The sequence below is a fragment of the Rattus norvegicus genome, chromosome 6, assembly GCF_036323735.1.
Source record: "Rattus norvegicus strain BN/NHsdMcwi chromosome 6, GRCr8, whole genome shotgun sequence".
Classification (NCBI taxonomy): domain Eukaryota; kingdom Metazoa; phylum Chordata; class Mammalia; order Rodentia; family Muridae; genus Rattus; species Rattus norvegicus.
In genome coordinates, this window is record NC_086024.1 from 126,796,748 (window position 1) to 126,824,353 (window position 27,606).

Sequence of the window (27,606 nt, forward strand, 5' to 3'; positions counted from 1 at the left end):
CTACCCATCCATCTCCCCACCCTCCCACCATGCACCCCTCTACCCATCCATCTCCCCACCCTCCTACCATGCACCCCTCTACCCATCCATCTCCCCACCCTCCCACCATGCACCCCTCTACCCATCCATCTCCCCACCCTCCCACCATGCACCCCTCTACCCATCCATCTCCCCACTGACCCACCATGCACCCCTCTACCCATCCATCTCCCCACCCTCCCACCATGCACCCCTCTACCCATCCATCTCCCCACCCTCCCACCATGCACCCCTCTACCCATCCATCTCCCCACCCTCCCACCATGCACCCCTCTACCCATCCATCTCCCCACCGACCCACCATGCACCCCTCTACCCATCCATCTCCCCACCGACCCACCATGCACCCCTCTACCCATCCATCTCCCCACCCTCCCACCATGCACCCCTCTACCCATCCATCTCCCCACCCTTCTACCATGCACCCCTCTACCCATCCATCTCCCCACCCTCCCACCATGCACCCCTCTACCCATCCATCTCCCCACCCTCCCACCATGCACCCCTCTACCCATCCATCTCCCCACTGACCCACCATGCAGCCCTCTCCATCCATCTCCAGGGCTTTGCCTAGTTTTAGAAGCTGAAACCCACACTTCTTCAGCTTGACCTTCCCTACATTTGCCAAATCAGGTTAATTCACAAACAAAAACCTGCCAGAGTCACTCTGACCTGTTTCTGTCAATCATCCTGTGAATCTGACTCTCAACAAACAATGATTCTTTTACAGATTAAACATTAGGCTAAATAAGAAACTACAGCAAAAAAAAATTTTTATAAGTAGATTACAACTTTCAAGTTTCTAGACTTCCATAGTATAATTTATCATAAATTCAAATCTGTAGGGACTTTCACATCACTTTATCAGCTTCAGCCCTAATGAGGAAGGGAGTCTAATGACACCATTTTGCACCTCACATATGCAACCATGGTGAACCTATACCTTTCCAATAACCTCCACTGACAAACTGCTCTGATTGCCAGTCTTTTTCTTTAAACTTTCTTCTGTCTACGGGACACACAGAAGCCTATCACATCTCCAGAGCTCTCCAGAGGTCCCAAGAGACTTACTCACGGGTAACTGCAGCTGTTGCTTTCTTCATTACTGTGACCAAGCACATGACAAGAAGCAACTTAAGAGATCTTACTTGGCTCACAGTTTGAGGACACAGTCCAACATAGCGGAGAAGTCAGAGAGGCAAGAGTCCACAGTCAAGAAACAGACAGCAATAACAATTATGCTTAGCTTGCTTTCCCCCTTTGACTCAGTCCAGGGCCCCAGACCACAGAAAGGTGCTGCCCATGGGAGACACAGGCCTTCCCACCTCAATTACTCTCTCTGCATAATTTCCCAGGCCTGCTCGGAGGCCTGTCGCCTACCTGGAAGATAATACATTCTATCAGGCTGGAAACACTGACTATCACAGCACCTGTTCTGACTGACATCTTTTTAAAAGCTAATTGATTAATTTATCTGTTTTTGTTAATTCTGAGGCAGTTTCATTATGCAGTCTTTGGCTGGCCTCAAACTCTACTTGCCTGGGAAGTGCTGGGATTAAAGGCACACACTACCATACCTGACCTGGCTTTTATCTTACCTTTGGGGTGTGTATTTGCCCAATGACGATTACTTTTAGAATACCACAATGGTCTCTATGAATATTTAATATCCCATTAAACCCTTACTCAAGAGTAAATCAATTAAAAGCAACTCTCACTTGGAAGACATTTTACCCAACAGCACCCTCTTGTGGAAAAGAGATAAACTAAGACCTAAACTGTCCCCAAAATGTCCCTGGATTTTTTATTCATTCGACTTGACCAGTTAGCAAGTCAAAGCATGGTTATAAGGATGCATGAGTTTTAAATACTCATGAAGATATAATGTGGCTTACAGATTGGATTTTCTCATATGACAAAAATCTACTGTCTATTTAATCTATGTTTAATATATGTTGTGGGAAGAACAGAGGTTTAACAGCATCATTTGTAGACACAAGTGAATTTGTTATTTTTTTTAATAGGATAGGTTAAGACATGAGACAATTGTCTATACACTAAGTGTAATATAAAGACCATCAAAGACTCAAAGCACTGTACATGTTCAGAAAAAAGACATCACAACAGGGTTTGGTTTTAGATGGAAGGGCCAGGGTACTAAATAACACTCTGAAGGGGACAGAATTTGAAAAATAGGTGAGAGTCACAGAAAATCTCTTAAGAGAGTCAGGTCCATCCTTTGGTCAAAACATGAAGGAAAAAAAAACAAGGAGGAAAAAAGAAATAGGAAGATAGTATTTGGGGACTGAGTGACACAGGCTGGTCAGATAAGACCCCAGCTTTGCTTGAAGATGTTTATCTTGAAAGTTTATACCAATGGTGAATAAAATGGATAGAGACCAAAGGTGCTGGGGAAATAATGGGCCTGGAAACTGCAGGAAGGGATTTTAGTACATACTGTGATAGCCTGAGGTGTCTTGGCATTTCTACCTATGTATAAATGACCACTTGTTTTCATTTCCATATGAGATATGTTTTTCCATCTAAATCCGAAAGCATAATAGTCTATCACGTATGTGCTATCTCTACTTACACATTCTTTGAAGACAAATCTATCTACTATCTCCTCATATCAGCCCAGCACTGAGCACAGTAAAACAGGGGGAGATACATTATAACTCCACTTAGAAATATAAGTGAACACAATTTTCTAAAAGTTCACTTAATAACACAATCTCCAATGTTTTAAAATGCCCTTGACCTACAAGGTCCACTTCCAATATTTACACTTAGAAAATATTCTAATGTCAACACAGAAAGGATATTTTCAGGTTTCACAACAACGCTCTTAGTTATACTCAGAGTTAAAACACTCCAGGGCTAGACAGAGTGATTAAGAGGACCTGAGTGTGACTGCTACTAGCCACACCAGACAGCTCACAACTAAGTCCAGCTCCAGGGAAACCGATGCCCTGCATGCACATGACACGTGTAAGCTACAAACAGCTTGTCTAGCATTAAACGAGTAAGCAGATTAATGCTGTGCTATGCTGCCATAAACTACTGTTGCAGAAACATATGACTCACTGCAGAGTGACATACTATGTAGCACTAAAAAGGTCACAAAACAGCAGTAATAAAATGATCTCATTTTTGCTCTTAAAGAGACAGAATATATACATACAAATAAAGGCATAAACCAGTACACAGAATGACCTTGGGTGAATGGAGCTCTGCTCTATGTCTTTTTCACTTCTGTGCTTTTTCTAAAAGGTAACATTCTTGTAGGGTGCAGTCAGGTATGACAGTAATGCTAGCCCTTGGGAAACAGAGGCAGGAGAAGCTCAGTGTGAGTCGGTGAGACCCTGTCTCAAAAACAAAACCAAGTATAAATATCACATCTTTACACTGAGGGAAAAGAGAACTTTACTTAAGAAGGGACATAATCACGGTAAGCTTCTAATGAGCCACAGGGTGGCTCCTCCAGCTACCATGCCTCCGACCTGTCACTGCCCACCCACTTCCATGAACAGCATTCACATGCCATCAGCTTTGTCTGCTGGAAAGTAAAACCTCATGATTAAATTACCTTTTGGGGAACTGGGCAGAGCCAATAAAACCTGCCTGTATTTCAGGACCATTCCCCTAAAATGACAAGTGACAGTATTTATTAAGACGGGTTAAGTGGCAGGAAGTTTGAGTGCTAGATCCTCATGAGACCCACACTGTGTGCCTGGAGCAAGTTTTTACACCGCTTCACCCTAAGACTCTTCATCTGTAAAATGGAGACAACGACTTTTGTGAAAAATGAACGAATAGAAGAAAAATGTTTACTGAGCATGAAGCTCAACAAATGACCAGTTAAAGCTCATGCCAAAAGGATAAACTCACCTTGCATTTTCCATTGCATTGGAGGATGAAACTAGCTTTTCCTCCAACACCGAGACCTTCTTCCTCAGTTTAGCCTCTCTATCTTCTGCAGCCAGAGCTTCCCGGGTATGAGAGTCTTCTGACTCTAAGAGGTGGTCGCGCAATCTCTGTAGTTCCTGGTTTAACCGGGCTTCTTTGTCTCGTAAACGTTGAACCTAGGGAGAGGAGCTCTCTTTACTTTCCTTCTATGCAATGCAAATCCCCACAAAATATCATTTTTTCCATATTATGTTAACGTATTAGTATGCTGTACCTATATTACTATAATTGTTAATTATAACATTTATTTAAATATAATTATTTTAATCAATGTATTTTAATTATATAAAACATGTTTTACTTAATTATAACAAGCATAATTATTATTAACATTAATTATGTTATATATTATATAATAATGCATTATTATACTAATACCACACACTGCAAACTATGTTTATGCAGGGAAAACTTCTCCCCAAATTACATTAAAGTTTCCTATGGAAGCTTTACTTCTCCAAGGTCTCATCTGTGTGGGTTTGTAAAGGAAACGGAATTACACAGAAACATTGGGCTCTTATGGCAGAGTACCTTTTCAGTAAATCTCATTTTCTTCATACTTTATGAGTGAAATAATTTCCTTATATGAGAGGCACATATCACAGTTTTGCCTTTTAAAAACTAAATTATACTGTGCCCTAGGGAAATTAAAACCCTACTGCAGCACATCACAGGAAGAGAGAACATTTGCCTTAGTTAACAGTTGCTAAACCTACAGTCTGAGTCACTAAAGTATACCTCATTCTGCAGGGTACTGGTTTCCATTTGCTTCTGTTTCAGGGCCAACATAACTTGGTCTCTTTCCTGTTGAAATGTAACTGTCTTCTCCTGCATTGATTTAACTGCATTTAAAAGTTGATTTAGCTCCCCAGCCTTGCCCTTTTGGAAAGAAACAACTTTAGCTTTAAAGAATAATAGATTTTTCAAAAAGACATTTTCTTCATTAAATAATTTTAAAATATATTTAGCAGTAACAAAGTCAACAAAATCCAAAGACACTCTGAGAGACAATGAAGGAGATGTGACATCTACATATGGTGTGGTGCCCTACACTACCCAGCATCCTGCAGCAAGGACAAGTGATGAGAACTGTAGAATCCCAACAATGAGCTTCAGCTCCTGCTGCAATGCTGCTTCACAGGCTGTACCGACCACTGACACACGCAAGATACTAAGATGAGCTGCACCAGGTGGGAGTGGCTCCTGTCTTTAGACCCAGCACTCAGAAGGCAGAGGCAAGTGTCTGGTCAGCCTGGTCTACAAAGCCAGGCCAGGACATCCAGGGCTCCACAGAGAAGCCCTGTCTTAAGTAGATTAAAATTCTCTTTACAGTCTCCACGACTTGTCTATACACCCAAAGCTATGCTAAGAGAAATGTTCACTAGAAATGTTTTAAAAGGAGCCATGTATGGAGGTACATGCCTTTAATCCCAGCAGAGGCTAGTTCAAGGCCTTCGAGGTTACACAGTAAATTCTAGGCAAGCCAGAATTATGTAATGAGGCTCTATCTCAAGAACCCCACCCCCAAAAAAGGTTTTCCAGGGGTCTGGGAATCTGGCTTAGTGATGAAAACCGTGCCTAGCACGTATAGGGAGGCCCTAGGTTCAATCCCTAGTACTTGAAAAGCAAAAAACTAAAGACAGAAAAATGAAAGAAACATTTTAAAATATTAGGACATGGGCAATATAAAGGGGAAAATGGAAGAAATATATGGGGGGACTTTTAATTTGAGAGGGTAACATAGAAAAAGAGAGGAGGGGGAGGAAGGACAAATAAATAATACTAAATGCATGTCACCTGGATATTGGGAGTAACTGACAGATTACTAGGGAATTCACTCCTGGGAGTCTAAACCTAGCCAAGTATCTGTGGCTCATGGGGTCACCGACTCTAAAAGAGAATCCACTATTCCCACTTGACTAAACCGGTTTAATTTCTAAATCCATTCTAAAAACATATGTAGACCCACAGATAATAACCAATCTCACCCCTCATCCAGGAAGCTTATTTTGGGGGCAGGTAGAGATGATTGTAAGAATTTACAACTAGTCAAAATAAAGAGGACAAGCTGGCATGAGGTGTCCATACGGAATTAACTTATCCGTAACACAATCTGCACCTAAGGCTCAGGGGACAACTCAGGAGAGGAGGAGGTAATCATACATAAACCAGTGAGGTGTCACACCATCAGGTCGGCCATCAAAAAGCCTCAGACTTTAGACAATTTCTGATTTTTGACTAAAGCTGCACAACTGTATAGGTTAAAAAGGTAACTTTAAATTACATAAGAAAATCCCTCCCGAAATTATTTAGATTATACTGTACTTAGTATAACCTAAATATTAAGTAATAGAATATTTAATGTAGAATGTAGATCTTCAGTATAATCTGCATTAACTTAGATCTATAGATGTCAATACATCAGAAGGAAATGGCACCAAATGCCAACACTGCACTTAAAAAAGCACCTGAAGAACTAGAGACATCACTGTCCCACCTCCCAGTTATGCTCTTAGAACCGTAAGGTATGCACCCACTCTCAGTCAAAGACCAGCGGGAAGGTTCATGCTTTAAGACCTATAAGGCAATTATAAACCGGTACAGGCCAGTACCATTGAAGATGAGATCTGAAAGACCTAGGTTAGCTTATAAGGCAGTGGAGGCTGACGCCTGACCCTCCTGCCTCCATCTCCCAAGTGCTAGGCTGCGACGGACCATCATGTCTGCACAGCGCATGGACCTTTTGATCAGAAAACTCAGGACTCTTACAGAAAAACGTAACTGACAAAACAAGTCAACCCTAGCAGCACATACATGTTGAAGAAGCAGATGCTGGATTGGGGATTAAGTGAGTGGCACACTGCCTCCCTAGTAAGCATGAGGACTGAAGTTCAACCCCAGCACAGCCAAAAGAAAAAAAAATAAACTGTGGTTGAACATGGTGTCTCCTTTCCAAATGTTTTCTACCAAAGTACAGAACTCACACTAAAAAGTAACTCCAAAGACGTGCTATATACAGTACTTACAGATTATAATAAATCTTCAGTTCTCACTACACTGTAAAAAACTAATAAAGTCCGCTTAGTAAAGGAGCTTGAGGTGAGCAGAGAAGCCAGTGAACTGACACTTTATAGTTAACTGCTATGAGCCTCCATTTTGAGTGAATAAACAACCAAAACATCCCAATATCACCTGCTGAGAAGGAAGGGAAAGTTCTATCACAGCAGAGCTCACTCTAAGGAACTAACTTCTCACTGCAGACACCTTTCACATTGGGGATAGATCCACTAGAGTCCATGTAGAGCCAGCCAGAGGGCTCAGTGAGGAAAGGCAGCAAAGCCTAATGGCTTGAGTTTGGTCTGAGGAACTCACATGGTAGAGGAGAACCAACCTTCTAAAGATATCTCTGACTTCCACGTGTTCACTGTGCCAGGAGCACAGCCACACAATAAACAAATAAATACTATGTAAAGTCAAGTTAATGGGTTACCCAGCATATTTCTCTAATAGTTTATCACACATTACATGGATAATTTGGGGTTTCTCACACTTTAGTTTTTCTCATACATATACAAATATACGCACACAGAAGTCACAATGTAAAAGCAGCTTTACCACAGCTCATGGTCCTTTACCACAGTTCATGGTCCTTTACTACAGCTCACGGTCCTTTACTACAGGAATCTCTAAAATGTTGGCCATCTCTAAAACCTAATGAAATATGCCTGAAATGTAATTAAAATGACTTCAGAATTTCACTGTGATGGGCCAAGGAAACAGCTTGTAGGTAGAATGTTTTCCTAGTGCACGATGTCCTGGGGTTGATACCTACCATCCCCTTAAGAAACACTCTGGTAACTCACTTCTATTATAGGGAAAATGTTATTCGCCACCGAATCTGTTTATACTTAGGAATCGATGAAGGATTAATCTACTACCAAAAGACTTAAAAATATCTAGTAATTTGGAAGAAATTTTTCTAAATGTCTGAAGAAACTGCATGCAAACCAAAATATCCTAAAATTAATATTACTAAGTGAACAGAATTAGTCCCCCTCAGAAACAGCATGAAAAACAGCATATCCCAAAGGCTCCTTTAGCCTCACATTTCTACATATTTCATAAAAACATACCTGTTCTTTTTCTTTCAGTAGTTGCTCAAAGGCAAGTGCCTTCTCTCTCATCGAATGGCATTCAAACTCCTTTTCTCGTAACATCATGGAAAACTTCATGTTGGTCTCTTGTAACGCCTGGTATTCTGTTTCCTTCCCCTTGGATGCTTCTATTACTTTTTCATTTTCCCCTTTTAATTTAGAAATGTCCATTTCTAAAATCAATATTCTCTCCTTCAAATTTGTCACTGCCTGCCTCAGAAGCTCATTTTCACTCACTTTGTTAGCAAAATTCTCATTTGAAGAATGTAATTGGTCACTTTTGGCTTTGATTAAGAGGTCTTTTTCCTTGAGTAAGTTTTGTAAAACCTCTTGCTTCTCCTTTAGCTGCTTAACTTCTGAATCGGTTTGCTCATGCTCTTTTCTTTCTCCCTCCGAGGAAGCAGCCATGGAGTCAGACAGTCTGTGGTTATTTTCCTGGAGTGTTCTAATTGTGGCATCCTTTTCCTGCAGGGATTTTCTCAGATCATCTACTTCTTGCTGAAGCAAGTGAGAGGACTCATGTGGCCCAGAACACTGGCTTGCTTTAAGAGGCTCTGCTGCCTGAGTGGTGAGTGATGAGCCAGGAGAGAGCTGGGGTGACATACTGTCGAGTTTTCCTAAAAGCAGGTCCTTGGTAGTACAAAGCTGCCCTATGCTGTGCTGAACTTGTGCCAATTCCTGCCCAAAGTTCTTGAGCTTGGTTTCATTCTGCTCGTAACTCTGGATCAGGCCTGTGTAGTTCACCTGCAGCTTAGTGTTGTTATCACTGTCAACCGAAACCTGTGCCTGAAGTTGGTGAAGCTCTTCCTGGAGCTGAGCGGACTCGTGCTGCATGTTCTGCACGGTGGTCATCACTTGCTGTTTCCACTCCTCCATTTTCTTCACCTGCTGCTTCAGTTTATCCCGCTCCTGTAAGAGCTCTTCAAACTGGTTGCTGTTAACCCCTCCAACCTCGCTACCCGTGCCAGAAGTCTGCAGGACTGTCAGCAGGGTCTGGCACTTCTGACTCAGTGCGTCTATCTCAATGTCCTTTTCTCGGATGATCCGGGATAAATTCTGAATAGTTTCTTTAAACATATCTTGACCACTACTTTCAAACCTAGTGGACATTTTTTTATTCTCGTCTTGCAACTTAATAAGGGCTGCTTCTTTGGCACTAAGAATATCGATCATCTTATGATACTCTGATTTTAGCTTGCTATTTTCCCTCGTCTTCTCACTCAAAACCACCATGACTTTCTCTCTTTCCATAGCATATGCCTGCACCTGCTGCTGAAGGTACACAACATCCTGAGAGTAGGACGCCGAGGAGATCCTGGCATGAAGAGCTTGTATCTCCACGTCCTTCTGCTGGATAATCTGAGTGAGCTTGCCGACCTCGTCTTTGGACAGCTGGTCAATCTGCTTGGTTAAAGAGATATTCTTCTCATTCAGAAGCTTGATCTCCAGCTCCCTCTCTTTTATCCCCTTCACTAACCTCTCCGTCTCGGCTTTAGATAGATCATGCTTTTCACTTCCAATTTCTATGTTGAGGCTCTGAACTTTTGTTTCTTGGAAAATATCAGAATTCTCTGTTTGACTGTCCTGCCTTTCTTCCTGCAGCTGGGCTTTTATTTGTTCAATTGTTTTCTGCAAGTTCTTAATTTCCTCATCTTTCTCCAAAAAGAGCCGTGAGTGTGTGATGCTCATCTGTTCATGCTGGTACTTAAACTCATCCATTGCTTTCTTCTGCTCCTGGAGAGACTGAAGCAGCTGCATCTTATTCTGGTTTTGATCTTCAATCATTTTCTGGTGATGTTTAATTTCTTCTTCCAGATGATCCTTGATTGTGTGTAGCTGAGACAGCTCAGATTCGAGCTCCGTGGTGCTGTCAAGAGTTCTAGGCTCAGGCACGGGCACAGCCCGACTCTGCTGCTCCCGCAGCCGCTCGAGCTCCTCCTGCAGGTGATTGTTCTCTTCTTTCATGGATCCTAGACTTCTATCCTTTTCTTCTATGGTTTGCCTTAAAGTCTCGTTTTTCCTTAAGGCCTGAGAACATCTATCTAATTCCCTCTGCAGTTCTGAACTTTTCTCTTTAAGTTTCACGATACAAATTTCTTTCTCATTTATAAGTTGGGCCAATTGTTTCTGCTCTTCTAAACTAGATGACAGAGTCTCCTTGGTTTGTTTATGATCAGTATCCATTTGCTCGATACTCTTTTTGAGTTCTGCTATTTCAAAGTCTTTTTCTTGATTGAGCTGAATTAATCGCTCCTGTTCCAACTGTAAGGCAGAGGCATCCGGGCTGTGTGTGCTGGACGGTCCCTGGACAGTCTGCCTGTACTTCCTCCCTTCTTCCAACAGCCTCTTTTCAGCTCGACACGGTTCTGCTTCTAGCTGTGCCTTTTCCCATTCCAGGATGGCAGCTTTTTCCAGAGAAATCTGGTTGTTGCCGGCAACAGATTCTTCCAGCTGATTTCTCACATCTTCACATGCTACAACCAACTTTTCATTTTCTATTCTGAGATCAAAAGCAACTTGCTTTAAATGTTCATTGAGCTGTTCTATTTCTGAAAGATTTTGCTTTAAGCTTTGAACTTCAGTCTCCTTTTCTCTGAGTAAGTCATCCTTCAAGTTACTGTTGGAGCCCTGGGTTTGAGACTGAGTTAACTCACTCCTGACTGTGGACAGCTCCTCTTCATTTTGTCTGATATGTTCCCTCAGTTCACGGTTCTCCTTCTGAATGTCGAAATTATTTTTCTCTGATTTACTTAGCTGATCTACTAAATCTTCTACTTTACCTTCAAGCTTCTGCTTGGTTAACTGTAAATCACTTAGGACCTGTTCACTGTGAGTCAGCTTTTCTTTCTGTACGTTTAACTCTTTAATAATGTTCATTTTATCATCCTCAAGCTGATGGGTTCTCTTCTTTTCATCATCCAGCTCTTCTTTCAGTCTCTTGATCACACTATCTCCTTCACTCTGCTGTTTTGATAGCTGCTCTTTTATCAAAATCACATGCTGAAAGAAAAATTAATTACACAGTAACTTTGTGACATTTTCTCATGCTAGAGCCTAAAAGTAAATTTTATAAAATTTCATATATAATAGAATAATAATCTGATAACTTTAATCTACTTAAAAACAACTTTCTATCCCACCATGTCTCACAAATAATTTACAAAAAAATCAATTATATTATTTTAGGGGTAAGAATCTAAAATCAAAAAGGACTCTAGCTTTTTTAAACACCATACATATTCTGTTTCCAACTTTTAAACACAAGAGCAGGCTTCAACAAACAGTAGCCCACGGCTGCTGCCTGTCTGTGTATAGCATTCACAAAGCCATGCTAACTTGTTCACACCTCCTAACTCAGAGTTGAATGGCTGCAAATGAGGTGTTCTGCAAATCCAAACACACTGTACTAACTAGCACTTTAAAGACAGCGGTAAGTCCCTCATTAGATCATACACGAATAAATTATGAAACCACAAAATGTTGTCTCTATCTAATAGTTGAGCACCCAGACGACAAACTGTGGAGTGTGCCCCTCAGGCCGCATCATATGGAACGCACTGTTACCTTAGTAGCCTCTTGGTTCTGCTTGTCCAGTTCTTCCAATTCAGCCATGAGGATCTCATTCTCATGAATACTCTGGTTCAACTCTTGCTCCTTCGCCTCCAGGTTATGTTTTAAGTCATGTACTTGAGAAGACAAATCTGAGTCCCTTGTAGCTGTACTTTTAATGACTTCGTATTCATGGCTCAGCCTGGAAAGTGATGTTTGAAGCTCTTCCTTAAAGTACAAGGACAGGGAAAGCAGCACATACCGTCATTCAAGAAGAGACCTCAAGAGACCGAGCATACAGACATAAACACACATGCTGGGTCATTTCTCCTAAGTCCTTTGTACTGGAACATGCCACAGCCTTCGGCCTTCAGTTTTATTACAGCTCCATTCAGAACCTTTCTACAGCTGTGTCCACCTTCTTTGCAGAGGACCATCGTTCTTAGTCAGAGCCTTTCCTAGTCCACCCCGATGGCTATCGCTCTTAACCCCATGCTGACCACACTCAATTTTATTAAAAGTCCCCAACCTCCCAGCTTTTTATTTCCATTCTCTAATACCCAGGCAGACTGAATAAAAATGAAAAAAAAAGAACAGTACTTAATCGGACTATTAGCTCTAATTAGAAAATAAAAGGCATCCTTTCTCATTAAAGGAACTTACTAACAATTTGATTCTGCTGAAATACAAAACTTTCTCTTAACTGACAATGTACCCCTCTGCTTCCTTTACCTTCTGAGCAAGTAGACCAGGTTCCCTTCTCACAAGCCAGCATTACTAAACACACCTACACATGCATTAATAGTCACCCCATACTAATGCTTTCCTTGAAAACCTAAAAAATGACTTCTATATGACTCAACACTTGTTCTGACAATTACATCTGCTATAAATTTTGTACCGATATAAACCCATCTTAAATTGAACTTTTTTAGGATCTACTTTGTAAGAAATAATCTCAATTTCCTTTAAAGAACATAATAATTTCACGAAAAGAGGCCTATAAAATTGTATGAGAGTATCTCTATTACCTTTCTCATTTCCTTCCAATCTAAACAATAATTCTGAGCCAGATGCAGGGGCTCATGGCTGTTACCCCAGTACTGATGGGGCTAGGCAGGGGGACTGCTATAAATCTGAGACCAGCCTGAGGCTACATAGCAAATAACAGGACAAGACAGTCTAGGATACAGAGTGAGATCTTATCTCAAAAAAAAAAAAAAAAAAAAAACCAGTAACAAAAAGGAGGATGATGGGGACAGACAGGTGAGCAGGTAAGAGGCCTCGCTCGCTCTTATAGGGGATTTGAGCTTGGCTCCCAATGCTGTCACCTGTCACTACAGCCTGTAACTGCAGTCTCCAGGCATCTGATCTTTTTGGCCTCAATAGGCACCAAACATGCATGTGGTATACAAACTGCACGCAGGCAAAACACTCACACACAAAATGAGAATACGTAAATTATAAAACACTCACACACAAAACGAGAATATGTAAATTATAACAAAGGAAGAAAGAAAAGGAAGAATGTATTTTTTAAAATCTTCCTCCAGTTATTTGTCCATTTGGAAGAACCACAAGTAATTTGCTTCAGGTTGATCAGAGGAGCACACGTATCTGGCATTACTAAGTGGCTAACAAGCACAGTTTAGGGAAGCGTTACAATGAACACTAAGATCACAAAGGAGAAACAGTTCTCAGAAAACTGAAAATGGAAGAAGAGTCAGCAGGCCCTTCAGCATCTAAGAGGTCTCCAACCTCACATGTACTCGAGCCAGTTAGATAAGAAGCAGGACTTGGTGAGAACAAAACCAGCAGAAGCATGCACACAGCAATAACGCACACAGCGAGTCACTGCTGCCATCCCATGGACAGACAGAACAGCAGGAAAGATCTCACACGTCCAGGCTGTACACAAACAACTTAGAACTAAAAGGCCCATCACGCCTCTCAGAGCACTGCCTACACCTGATGTGAAAAGAAGCTGAAACTGCAATGTTTAGGAATGTAAAAACGGTGTATGCAGCACGGTCACATCGGTGTTTTCTGAGAATATACATGAAAGCAAGACATGTATTGATATTTCAATGAAAAGTATTCTAGGAATTTTTAACATAGACTGTCCCTGGAAAAGGGGCCATGTCACAAAGGCATAAGTTTTTAGCATGTATTATTACTGAATACATTCACCCATAAATACATATTACTTTAAAGAATTCACAATTTAAACTGAGTTCAAATTCTAGACTTTAACTTAGTTTCTGGCTGCCCTCTATCAAAGTATCTGCCACTGACAAGGAATTAATTCCCAAGACACAAACATAGTGCTTCTCCCTGTCAGTGTATTACACATAGATACAAACATAGTGCTTCTCCCCATCAGTGTATTATAGCACTCTCTTCCACCTTTGCTACTAACATATAAAAACAATTCCATTTCTAACAGCAAAACTATTCTTACTCCTGTCTACCAAGATGGCTCTTCACCTACCTATGTAGGTGCTGCTGTAGACTCTTCGGAAACCATTTCTCCTCTGCTCATATCGGCACGCCCACTGGCTTCTGTTTGCACGTACACTTGGGCCAGCCTCTCATACTCTGAACCTTGCCCAGCTACTCCAGCCTGGCTCGGCAAACATATCAATGAGCTCTGAGGACTCTGTCACTAAACATCCCACTTTCACAGAAACTGACCCTTAGCTGTGACCTATGACACACACCATTTTAATTCTACCCCATCTTAACAGCACCTACCTTTTCTTGACTCAAAAGAGACTTCTCTTTTTCTAAAGTTTGGACACACATTTGAAGTTTCTGATTGTCTTCGGCAAGATTGGTATCCTATGAAAATTTTAAAGTAGTATTTTCAGATAACAGAATGTTAAGTTTACAAGAAAGCAATCTGGCTACATAATTGTGCAATTCTACTCAGTATATCTTTAGTAGCACCTAAAGACTAAAATAATTCGGTTGGACATTTTAGAATCAGTCCATCATTTTAGACATTTTTATAGAGTATTTATTACATTAAAAAAAAAAAGGGGGGGGGGGCTGGAGAGATGGCTCAGAGGTTAAGAGCACCCGATTGCTCTTCCAGAGGTCCTGAGTTCAATTCCCAGCAACCACATGGTGGCTCACAACTATCTATAATGGGATCTGATGCCCTCTTCTGGTGTGTCTGAAGACAGCTACAGTGTACTTATATATAATAAATGAATAAATAAATCTTTAAAAAAAAAAAAAAAAAAGCCAGGCAGTAGTGGCGCACTCCTTTAATACCAGCGCTTAGAAGGCCCCAGGCAGGCAGAGTTTGGGGCCAGCCTAGTCTACAGCCTATCCTACTTAGGATATCCAAAGCTACATAGTAAAATCCTGTCTTGAAAAATCAAAAAAAAATAAAACAAACAAAAAACCAAAAGCAAATCAATGTGTGTTTACAGAGTAATTTAAACTAATGTACAGGCTGGTGACGACTGCGCAAGTGCAGGCATCTGCTGTGTAAGCCTGGCTGGCAATGCTAGTCTGACAGCAGGAACCCATGGAAAGCTGGAAGAAGAGACTCCTCAGATTATCCTGACCTCTACACATGTACATACATACACGTACACACAACCTCCACACGTGCACACACACACACACACACACACAGGAAGTTTTATGGAACATCTGATATAGTATCTGGTTACTGTCTACACTGTCACACCCTCTGCAACAATATACCTTTACCAATTACATAGCAAAGATATCAATTTATAATGCAAAAATTTGCTATTAATAAATAAGCACAAGTTACTAAAGTTCCTAGGATACATTTACATGAATTTGTGAGAAAACAAAAGATAAACGAACACAAAGAATCAAAACTCTCTTAGTAAACAATGCCCAGCACATTCTCCGTAACAGGAAGTTACCTGGTTTAAACTACTTAGTCTCTTTACTTCATTTTCAGCATCTGTAAAAACAATGAATGAGCCTGACATTACTTAGAATACTTGAATAATTGCTTCCCACATTAAACTCGGAGGTGCAGCAAACGAAGTATATTTACAGATACAACTAGCAAGCAGGTTGACAGTTTGAAATAAAAAAACACTCTGCCATTTTCTATTTCTATTATGATCCTAACGAGTAAGTTATAAGCTTAAAACCATGCAAAGATCCAATGCTTTAGGAAAGTGTAAGAATTGTCACTGTGCTCTGGATGAGGCATTTTCTGTCCTGATAAAAATACTATCGATTATGTCTCAAAACACAACCCATTAGTTTGAATAGAATAAGGCCTACGGTTGTTATTTAAAACAAAAAAAACACAACCAAAAAAGAAAACCTTAAAAAGCAGTAAGTAGGGCTGGAGAGATGGCTCAGCGGTTAAGAGCACCCGACTGCTCTTCCAGAGGTCATGAGTTCAATTCCCAGCAACCACATGGTGGCTCACAACCATCTGTAAAGAGATCTGATGCCCCCTTCTGGTGTATCTGGAGACAGCTACAGTGTACTTATATATAACAAATAAAATAAATCTTTAAAAAAAAAAAAAAAAAGCAGTAAGTAAAAATGTATACCATAATAGTATAATTATCTAATCACTTTAGATAAAGTGATTTAGTAGTAAATGTACTACATCTAGATCCATAGAGAAAAAAGGTTCTGGAAGAGGAGCCCAGAGACAGAGTAACATGAGAGAAGCTGAAGCAATTCACTACCACTCATTCCCAGACAAATTAGCATTTATGACAAAGCCAGTGTTAGACAAACAGATAAAAAAAAACCTTCATGTCCTGCTCTGTATGAGCTTACACTTCTGAATAGAATTGTGGTAGAAACAAGTAAACACGATTGCATACAGCATCAAACGGTAAGCATGGCCTCTATGAGGGCAAGAAGGACAAGCATCCAGTCAAGAACTGGGAAGCAACAAAGAGGCCCAGCCAGAGGCAGCGCAGGTCCCCTCCTCTTCTCAGTGCAGGGAAGACCTCCACGGAGTCAATGTACTATTAGTTGGCCAAAGAAAGACTAGGCACACTGTCCAGACGATGCAGCAAATACAAGGAGAAAGAAAGAACTAAGACAATACTGGGTGAAGGAACCACAGAGTCCATTACCACTACCGTTACAAAGCTGGGGGATGGGAAGAACGGAGGAAGTGGATACAGACTAGAAGACCAGACAAGTCATGTCCAACTAACGAAGCTCAGACTTCATCTTCATGTTCCCATAAAGCCATAAAGTACTATCAAGTAGGGGACTAACTGCATTTCTAAAATCTTATTCTAGCTGCAGAATAGAAAGAAAAAAGCATGGGCTAAAGAATAACAGAAACCAGAGACTAAACAGCCAATCCTTTTCTAACACTCACTTGGGAACAGATGCTGCTCAAAAGGACGGTCAGCAGACGACAGTAATTCACAGAGCCCATGCGACTACGACTACTCCATCCCTACAAGGAAGAAAATCCTATCACCTAACCCAACCTTCTAGGGTTTTGGAGAGTGATTTGCATGTCTGAGTGTATCTGTGCGCTTGTTCACAGGCCAAGAGAGGGTGTTTTGTGTCTCCCCCTGTCGCTCCCCACCCATCTAGTAGTCTTTTGAAGCGGGGTCTCTTCCTGCACCCAGACTCATGTTTCTAGGCCAGGCTAGCAGGCAGCAATCCTCCTGTTTCCACCCCCTTATAGGTTATAGGATCGCACAGGACGCTCAGCTTGACATTTGGATGATGAGATACAAAGCCTCAACCTCCCCTCAACAACTGAGTCACCTCTCCAGGCCCCAACTCTCTTGTTCTTAACCATTTTTCTACTTACTCCATTAAGAGAGCTGTAACAGTTAACTCAGCAAAGAAGCAATGATTTCCTGACTGAAGTAATTCCCTGGTTCTAGAAATGGGAAAGAAGGACTAGGAGACCGGCTCCACGTTAACCAAACTCAGTGAGGTAAGAAAACACACTTCTAACCCAGCAGATCCCCCACTGAACTGCCTTCCCTTTGCCCCAGGGGCAGCTCGCAGTGCTGAAGCACCTAAGCAGCCCTGGTCCTTGGGGATGCAGTCCTGAATATCACTCACGTAGGACAAAATCAAGGAACTAAAAACTACACAACACGGTTGACTTCCAGAACTCTTCTTCCCAAAAGTTAGGGAAGGAATGCAAGGAAGGGAGAGAAGATAATCTTACTCTAAATTTAATTTTAGGTTGAAAATCCATGTTATATATAGATTTGGCCATGTGGGTCAGGAGCTCATGATAGACTAGCATGTAGGACACAGGTATGGGTACACAAGCACACAGAACTGGACACTTTCAGAGCAGGAATGAATGAGTTCATACAGAGTTTAATTAACTCGGACAAATGCACAATAAAATGCATCTTTCCAGCTGAGGAGCTCCCTCCCACTATTTTCCTACTATGAGTGAATGCTGGTGCTTCGTCTATTTCATTTAATACTCATTTTTTGTACTAGTATTTAAAGAACAGAAGGCTATCTATGGCTCCTACTACTCAAGTCTTTACTCCTATTCCAGGTCACTTCAAAGTGTAACACCGCATTTTGCTGATGGAATGCTACACTCTCTGACGGAAGAGTCCTGGCTCTGACTAGCTACAGACAGTATTCAGTTCTGTCTACATTAAAGAAACAGACCAACCCCTATAAATCGCTATACCCATAAACTCTTGTCAGCAATCTGCCTGGCTTTCCACATCACTAACTTCTATGTAAATACCTAAGGGAATAAGGAAGGGAGGCCAAGAGACCTCCTGTTAATCCTACCCCTTACTAGCAGACAAGTACTTGGTGCTGAATCCAAACCCTACAATTCTACTCAAATTACATAATCATTTCTATAAACTTAATTTCCATAAAACATGCAATTATTCAAGTGCTTGTCTCTAAAAAGACCCAATGTGCCAAGAAACACCAATGTAAGTTCCAAACATTTTATACCGGTCAAAGCTTGCTGCAGTCTCAAGACCTCTGCGACTGAGGCGCTCTGTGAGAGGCTCCTCTCATCCTCCGTCACAGCATCAGTCAGCCTCAGAGCACTCTGCTGGGCTTCCCTGCAGTCCAGTTTCAAGCGCTCGCACTGCTCAGCCATCTGTCTCTTTTCCATTTCTAGCCGTTCTTGTTCTTTTTTGCAGACTTCCCGGTCATGTTCTGCAGAAGACAATCTTTTATGTATCTCTTTTATTTTATTCTCAAGGTCTTCGATCTTTCTGGAAGACTCTACTCTTTCCATCTGTAGGCTCTGAATAGTGTTTTGCATCTCGTACACTTTAGAGTGATCGGTTACCGTAACTCCTGAGCCTCCTAAAACATTAAAAAGAAAACAAAAGAGGAATCAAATACCAAGTTCCAAAAAGTAAATTGCTTGCTATATGCAATATAGATAAGAGCGTTTAGAACTTGAACAACTTAAAAAGTTAAATTACTATAATTTTAAATAAATAAAAAGTCAAATACTTCATTTGAACCACTAAAGTCTATATATTTGAGTTTGAAACCAAGTGAAAATATCTCTCTCTCTCTTTTTTTTTTTTTTTTTTTTTTTTTTTGCTGTAGTGTCATCAGCAAACAATGCAAAGCAATCCATGAACTGTAGTTATTTATCAAAGTGCCGGGCTTTCCAGGTCTAAAGACACGGGAAGCCATGGCATTGCTACAGACTTAGCAATGAACAGAATGAGTCATTTCTTATTCCATAAAACTTGGCCTAAGTTTACAAAAGTATTCTGATTTATAAATGGTGCGAGGTTTGTCATTGAACAATATCATCTAATCTGTGGTGTTAGTAAACTCACAACCTTGCTGTAACAGGTTTTCCAGCTCTTCTATTCGCTCTTCATAGTCACGTAGCTCCTCTCGGTGCCGACGACTTATCTCTGTCAGTTTCTGTTGATGAGCATTCTGCAGTACTGACATTTCATGCTGATGGTCATCAATTTCCTGACTTCTGTTCTGCTTAAGTTCCTTAAAAAACAGGAACAAATTTGAGAATGTACACGATCAATAAGCAATCCAAAAGAAATGTTTTAGTTCGCTGTTTAAAAGTCCATATTATTAAAATCGACTATCTGAACATTTAAAGCTGAAAAGCACTCAACCATAGTCCCAAATTAGGACAAGGCTGATGGGCCCAGCCTCCTTAAGAGTTGGAAAAGTTGTCCTATTTTTAATGGGAAGACATCAAGAACACAATGGAACAACATAGGTAAAATAATCCCTTATACCTGTGGCCAAGAACACCTTTTCTTTAAGACATATTCCCTCAATACTGAAGCAAGAACCCGCCTTTGTTTTGCTGTTGTTTTCAGTCAGGTCTTTCTGGTTACATAGCTCTGGTTGGTCAGGAACTCGATACATAGCCCAGGCTTGCCCTGAGGTTGTGACGACCCTCCTGCCATAGCCTCCCTAGGACTTGGAATACAGGTGCATATCGTCACATCCAGCACTCTGGCTAACCTCAGATCTTGAAAGCAGTGGGGTCACTGTGAACATCTGGCAATGAGCATAGCTAGCCATGTTCTTATTCTTTGGATACAGTCCACATTTCCAGCAGAGCCCTGCTGTCCGAGTGCTACATGCATCGTTAAGTCACATCATCTAAACTCTGAGAGTAACCACCTTGCTCCAACAGACTCGGTCCATTCAGGCTTTCCTTCTGCTGCTATTCTCTTGCTCAACTGTCCTTCTGAAGTTCTGAACTCACAAACTGCCAAGAGCAGTGCCTCTGCCTCTGCCTCTGCCTCTGCCTCTGCCTCTGCTGGTAAACATCCCGGGTCCTGATCTACACTTGTAACAGAGCACCAGAACTAAAAGTTCTATACCTGACTACAATTCAAAACAGTTCTTGCCATGATAATATATGTAACCAAGAATTTTTTATAAAAGAAATCTGACCAAAAAAAGGGCAAATTCTATCACTGAGGTAAAATAGTTACTTGCAGTAAAAGCATTCTAGTCAATATTCTCTAAGTTCAAACCTTTTCATTGTCATCAAGCTGGGAATATGTGAGACAGAAAAACACAGACTTAGGGTTACTGAGGAAACATTTAAAAGCAAATATTCTTGGATGCATTTTATTGCAAAGGATACAACAGTTGAAAGACGGAGGAGCTGCGTTTCACTGTCTGTACAGTCAACTCTAACTAAGTCCTGCGGATCTGGCCTCCATCCTCATCGTCTACAGACATCAGACGCAGGAGATGTCAACAATCAACAGTGTGACTTACCTTAATAATATTTTGTAGTTTGCAGATTTCAGTCTGATCAGAGCTTTGTGCTCCCTGTACCTTAGTTTTGAGAGAGAGGATTAAAAAATAATTACACTGATTTTCTTTTTTTTTTAACAAAAGCACAAACTAACTTTATTTAGTTTATTATTTGTAAAACAAGAGCATTTCCCCGACATAATCCTTTTAAGAACTCCATATATTCTTCAAAGTCTTTAGTTTATTACTACATAATAAATAAAAGGCACCACTCAAGAACTCTTTACATAATTGAGGACATAATAAACCTAAAAAATAAATGGAAAAACAGAATATTTCACTAGCTAACCAAAATATGAATATGAGGATAAATGAGTAGCTTTCTAAAATGGTAGAAAGTTCCCTAAGACTAATGCCACTAAAAGTCTTTTTAAGTGATTTTACGCTGGTCAAAGTGGCACAGGCCTTTAATCCCAGAACTTGGGAGGCAGGGGCAGGTTTATCTCTGTGAGTTCGAGGCCAGCCTGATCTACAAAGTGAATCCCAGAACATGGAGAACTATATAGTGACACCCTGTTTCAAAAGAAACCAGTAAGTAAATCCATATGATTTTATACAGGGCCAAGGATGTAGTTCTGTGAGTAGTAGGGTAACTGTGTAGCATTGAGGTGTTCCTGATTATGAGTCTAGCAAAGCCTAAAACCTGTAATGTTAGCACTCAGGAACGGGATGGTCAGAGGTTCAAGAACATCCTTGACTATACAGGAAGTTTGAGGTCAGCCTGGGAGACATGAGGCCCTGTCTCAAAACAAAATAAAGACAAAACAATTTTATCCATAAGATCTCTGACTTAGTACAGAATAATCGTTAGTTTGACCAGAACAACTGTTAGGTTCCTTTCCAAGTTGTGAATTGTCAGGGCTGGAAAGATGGCTTAATGGTTAAGAATATGTTCACCTAGGACTTTCATCCAATTTCAGCATCCATGTCAGGCGGCTCCCAACTATCTATAAACTAAAGCTCTAGGGGATCTGAAGTTTCTGGCCTTCATATGTACTTGCACAAATCTACACACTCACACACACACTTACACTCACACACTCACACACACACTCACACTCTCACACACACTCACACATACACTGACACACACTCAAATACACTCACACAGACACACACTCATACACACACACATACACACTCACTCACACACACTCACACACATAATCACACTCACACACACACTCACACACACACTCACACACAGAATTAAACGTTCTAAATTTGTACAGTGTTCATTATCTTTAAGTTTTAAGTGATACCTAGTAATTTCACCTATTTGTGAGGTGCACTGTGGTATTTCCAATTCATGTGCATACTGTGTAATGTTCAAAGCAGGGTAGTTAGAATCATCACAAATGCTTATTGTCCTGACAGTACCCAAAATTCTCTCCTGTAGATATTTTGAAATATGCATTAGTACTATGATCCATAGTCCTCCTAATAGACAAGACCAGAACCCATTTCTCTCATGCATACGTAATTTTGTATTTGATCAAAATTTACCCATCATCCCTCTACACTACTTCATTCATTTATCTTTATTAACATTTATTACATGACGTATTACTGAACCAAAGCTGCTCTAAGACTGAAAGAAAGAACATATGATGCCAAGATTCCAACTCTCCAGTCAAATGATGACTGACTGAGCAGGCACAGTCATTCACGCCAACAATTGCAGCTAGGCAAAGGGGCCAGGCACGGAAGATGGCAAGTTCATGCTAGCCTGGACAACATAGGAAATTGGGGGTGGGGAGCAGCACAGACAGTGGGTGGACAACAAGATGAAACTGGGTGTCAGAGCACTTGCCTTGCTTGCAGTGGACCTCATACCAACCCTCAAAGTATGTGTGTAAAGGGGGGAAGGAGGATTGTCCATATAACCCCTCTTTACCCCACAGCCATAAAGGAACAAATAAAATTTTAAAAATTAAGCTATGGTTCTCATCACCTGGTACCTCTTTAAAGTTCCTGAGACCATAAAACAGACATTAAATTGAAGTCTCCACACACACAGGAGATCTATGCCATTATCAGTGCTTTGGGTTATTATTTATGTATGAAGTTTAAAAACACTGGCTTCAGAAAGAAGAGATGGACAAACAGACAATCTTAGCTAAGGTTCTAAGTATTACAGAAGTCCAGCACGGAATAAGCAAACAAATAATTTTTTTTTAAAGATTTATTTATCCATTTTATGTATGTGAGTACACTGTGGCTGTCTTCAGACACACCAGAAGAGGGCATCAGATCCCATTATAGATAGTTGTGAGCCACCATGTGGTTGCTGGGAATTGAACTCAGGACCTCTGGGAGAGCAGTGAGTGCTCTTAACCACTGAGCCATCTCTCCAGCCCGCAAACAAATAATTTTAATTGAAATGATTTTTCCTTTTCATAATTTGCTGGCATTCACAACATATATTTTGTTTTTTAAAATATCAAATATATTTATATGCTATATTTTCCCCTCTTATCAAGGAAGTTAAATCCAAATACTTATTGTCTACTGACACCTTCCATAAATACATAAAACCTTGACATGGCTAGACATAGAAGCACACACTTTGTTCCTAGACTAGGTAGAGACAGGTGGATCTTTATGAGTTCCAGACCACTTTAGTTTACAAAGTGAATTCCAGGCCAGCCAAGGCTACAAGTGAAGCCTGTCTTAAAAGTAAGGGGGAAAACAAACAAATGACAACAATGACAACAACAACCAAACAGCTTGGTACACAGGAAAAAGGTTTCTCGGAAGAAGTTTACAGCTCAAACTATCATATACTGAATTTCTAGTACATGAGAAATAACACACAATTTAACGTGTATTTCAAAGGATGTATTTATTTTTATTTTATGTGTATGGGTGTGGCGCCTGCATATCTCTGCATGTAGTGCCCATAGAGGTCAGAGGAGGACATCAGATTCCCCTGGAATTAGAGTTACAGTAGTGATCTGCCATGTGGGTGCTGGGAATTGAACCTGGGCCCCTAAAGAAGAGCAACTAATGTTTTTAACCACTGAGTCATCTCTTTAGCACCAGCATAACAGCATATTTTTAATACTAATGATCAAAATTTGACTTTACACATCATTAGAGCTTATAAGACATCAGAGAAAATCTAACCCATTTCAAACCACGGTGCCTTGAAGCTCAGGCTTCCGTCACAGCAACCAAGCGCTCCAGGGCTTTTGAGTCTGGGTTCAGAACCTTTTTTAAGTGCTCAATCGATCTATCAATCTATCTAAATCTTATCTATCTATCTATCTATCTATCTATCTATCTATCTATCTAAATTCTTCCCATGTATCACACAGAAGAGAAAACTAAGGCTGAAAGAAAAAAGTGACTTGACCAAAACCACTCAGAAAACTGAATGCTGCATTAGAAAACAAATACAGCTTCTCTATTTTTCTAATTAAGAATTATTTCTAGTCCCCAGCCCCGAAAAAAAAAAAAAAAAGAATTATTTCTAGTACTAGATTCTCTTCCTAAATAGTACCAGCATTCCTACTAATTCATAGTTTTCACAAATTCATCCAAATTTTACCAACCTGAGCAATATGTCTCCAATGTCCAAGTTCAGATTCAAGTCTTGAAACTTCATTTGATAGGCGGTTTATTTCTTGTTGTGATGAGATCACATCACCAAAATCCATGTCGTCTTCATGGAAGGCTGACACGGGATGACTGATCCCATAGCTGAACGAAGCTGGTGCGGTGGCGGCTGGTGCGGTGGCAGCTCCTGAGTGGGCTGACTGAGCAGCTACCTGCAGTCTGAGCAGTTCATCCTGCAGCGCAGTCTGTCTTGCCTTAAGGTGGTTGATTTCCTCCTGTGGATTTATAATCCACGTTTTAGAGGAAGTGTTTTTAAAATGCTTATTGGCCCTTTCTAGATCCTAATGTTGAAAGGCGTAATGATGACCTAACAACAGTACTCATCAATTAAGTGAACCCAGACCTTCCATACTGCCTGGACCGTGAGACTATTATTTGAAATACAAACATAACGCCATAAAGTGAGATGATGCACCAAACAGCATGACGACTAGGACTCCACTCCCAGGGTAAGTAAAGCGATGGGCGTCTCAGTGGGGCTGAGTTCGCCATCTTCACAGTAAAGTGAGTTCTCAGAACTCTCTATGATCATCAGACATGAAATAAACAGAAGCTCTGTGACTTACACATTCAAAGCTTTCTCAGAGCTCTCCTTCTAGGAAAGCCATAGATGACTTAGGTAATTTAGATCAGGGCTGCATTTAGGCTGTAAATTGCCATGAATCAGTGGTTACTTTGCGGTGGTCTGTACAAAATGACTGAAAGAACACTTTGATTTATGAGTCCAATCTTTTAGATAAGATAACACAGGAATATAGCCCATGAATCTTAGAAAGAAATATGCAATAAAAGAGGTCATGGCTTTAACGCTGACTAAGAGGGGGAAAATGAAAATCTGACCCTATTTAGAGTGATAAAGGGTATAGAATCTCTGAATTCTTGAGCAGAATTCTAACTGAAGGCTGGCAGTATCAGCTAAAGCTTTATGTGGCAGCATACATCTTTAACCTCAGTAGTCAGGAAGAAAAGAGAAAGAAAGGAAAAAAAAAGAAAAATAAAAAAGAACCCCAACCCTACACCACACACAAAGACGTAAACCACACTGCTATGCCATCTCCATGCAAAAACAGTCGGTGACGCAGCTCAGTTGGTAGAGCTTGGGTTTAACCCACAGTGCACAGCAGTCCAGGCTCCCAACCCAGCACTTTGGAAGACTGAAGCAGGAGAAGGCTAGGAAATTAAAAGTTATCCTCGGCTACATAGCAAGTTTGAAGCTAGACTAGGCTACAAGAAATCCTGCCTTAGAAACAGTTTTAAGAAGAGGGCTAGGAATACAGCTTAACTGTAAAGTACTTGAACATGAACTTGATAATTATCAATTACTAATCAATTATCATTATCCAATTAAGATAGAAAACCTGAACTCGGTGTTTACTTTTCTCTTAAATGTATTATACTTTTACCTGCTTTGCCATTATCACCAAAAGAACTAGAAGCCAATTCTTCTAAGCTTTTGTTTTTAGTTTTGTTTTATGGTGCTGGGAACTGAACCCAGGGCCTCCCACACAGCAGACAGCACTTTCCTGCAGCTACTGAGCTACCGCCCAGTCCTTATTTAAATTTAAGGAACCCAAATATGTCCACAGCATAAAGGAATAGTTAGTCGGCAAGCTAGAATACCCAAAATGATCTGGATAAGAAAATGAGAAATGGCTCAACATAATGTGAGTGTCCATTGTACTCTACTTAAGCATTAAACATAAAGAAAATTTAACAACAGGGTTCAGCGTGACATTGTTAAATTACACAGTATCTATTTATTATCTGTTAAGACTTCAAAGAAAAGATAAAACAATGCCAAAACAACCAGTTTAATCAAAGTAAAAGAAAACAGAAACACAAAAAATTCAACTGTAAAGCCTTCTATATAGCTTTATGTGAAAAATCATGTATATGCCAACACGAAAAATATTAACATGCATAGTCAAAATGCATTTTTCAAAGGAAAATGTTTTGGCAATCATCACACGGACTTAAAACCAACTTAAAAAATAGCTAGCATGTGCAAGGGTCCTGGGTTCAATTCCCAGCACTGCAAAACAATTTAATTTAATTTAAACTAAATAAATGTTTTTAAAACCTAGGAAAACAGACATTAAGTTATATTTCATAAACATCAGAACTTATAAGCAACAGATCATTAAAATGTTAAGACTCTTAGAAGCTAGAATTTAATCTTTCTGAAAGTTAGCTTATAAAAATAAAATTAATAGTAATGCTGCCTCAATCTTAAGAAATTTAACACTTTAATATTTTCATCAATCTAAAAAATAACCATGAAATAACGAGAATCAGCTCTTGCCTCTTTCTGCTGTAACTGACTTCGATAACTTGAAGATTGCTGCTTTATTTGAAGTTCTGATGCTTCATGCTTTTCCTCTAGGTCAGTGTAAAGCTTTTTAAGTCTTTCATTCTAGAAGCAAAGAGAAAAGTATTTTCAATAAAAATATTTCAAGTCAAGCATGTTAGCAATCATTACATGCATGCATCATGAAAAACATTCCACAAAAATAATGTAAAATATCAAAGGTCTCAGACAGAATCCTGACTTTTAATATACACCTTTAAATGAAAATCCTAATTCTAGCCCTACTTTCTCTTCAACAAACTCAGAAGCTGGGAAAGTTCCCAAAAGTATCTACTGGATTTCAGGAAACAGGAAAGCAGAAGTAAGGCTGTGGAGGTGACCGCAGAGTCCCAGACTCGGTCCCCGCATAAAGAACAGTAAACACTAGCTGGCTTTTGTTGTTGCCTTTGTTTCGTTCTTGTCCTATCAAACCATGTAAAATGTGTGTTTACAACAAGGAATTTAACGACTTTCATACAGATGATTTAATCCCCCATAAACTTTCAGTAAAACCTTTGTTTACACACAAAGGTCCTGCTGTGATTTAAGTGGCTTTCTTTCATTTCCTTTGAGCCCAACCTTGCAAGACTCTGAGATCAGACTCTTACATATATGTAAGCAAAATATTTACCTATCCACATAAAAATTGGGGTTTGCTGT

The 27,606-nt window shown here is 40.3% G+C and overlaps 1 protein-coding gene across 3 annotated transcripts in view; it reads right to left on the minus strand.

Annotated features, from left to right (window-relative positions):
• Positions 1-27,606, minus strand: part of Trip11 (thyroid hormone receptor interactor 11) — a 72,357-nt gene that overhangs the window by 36,485 nt on the left and 8,266 nt on the right. For 2 of the 3 annotated variants that reach the window (XM_006240470.5, NM_001412193.1), the window contains 11 exon segments: positions 26,902-27,012; positions 24,536-24,814; positions 20,940-20,999; positions 19,511-19,676; positions 18,654-19,016; positions 15,623-15,663; positions 14,466-14,552; positions 11,727-11,939; positions 8,142-11,162; positions 4,747-4,887; positions 3,931-4,124 (listed from right to left, as the gene is read on the minus strand). In XM_006240470.5, the coding sequence (XP_006240532.1) occupies positions 3,931-4,124; positions 4,747-4,887; positions 8,142-11,162; positions 11,727-11,939; positions 14,466-14,552; positions 15,623-15,663; positions 18,654-19,016; positions 19,511-19,676; positions 20,940-20,999; positions 24,536-24,814; positions 26,902-27,012 (4,676 nt within the window). 3 annotated transcript variants of the gene reach the window in all.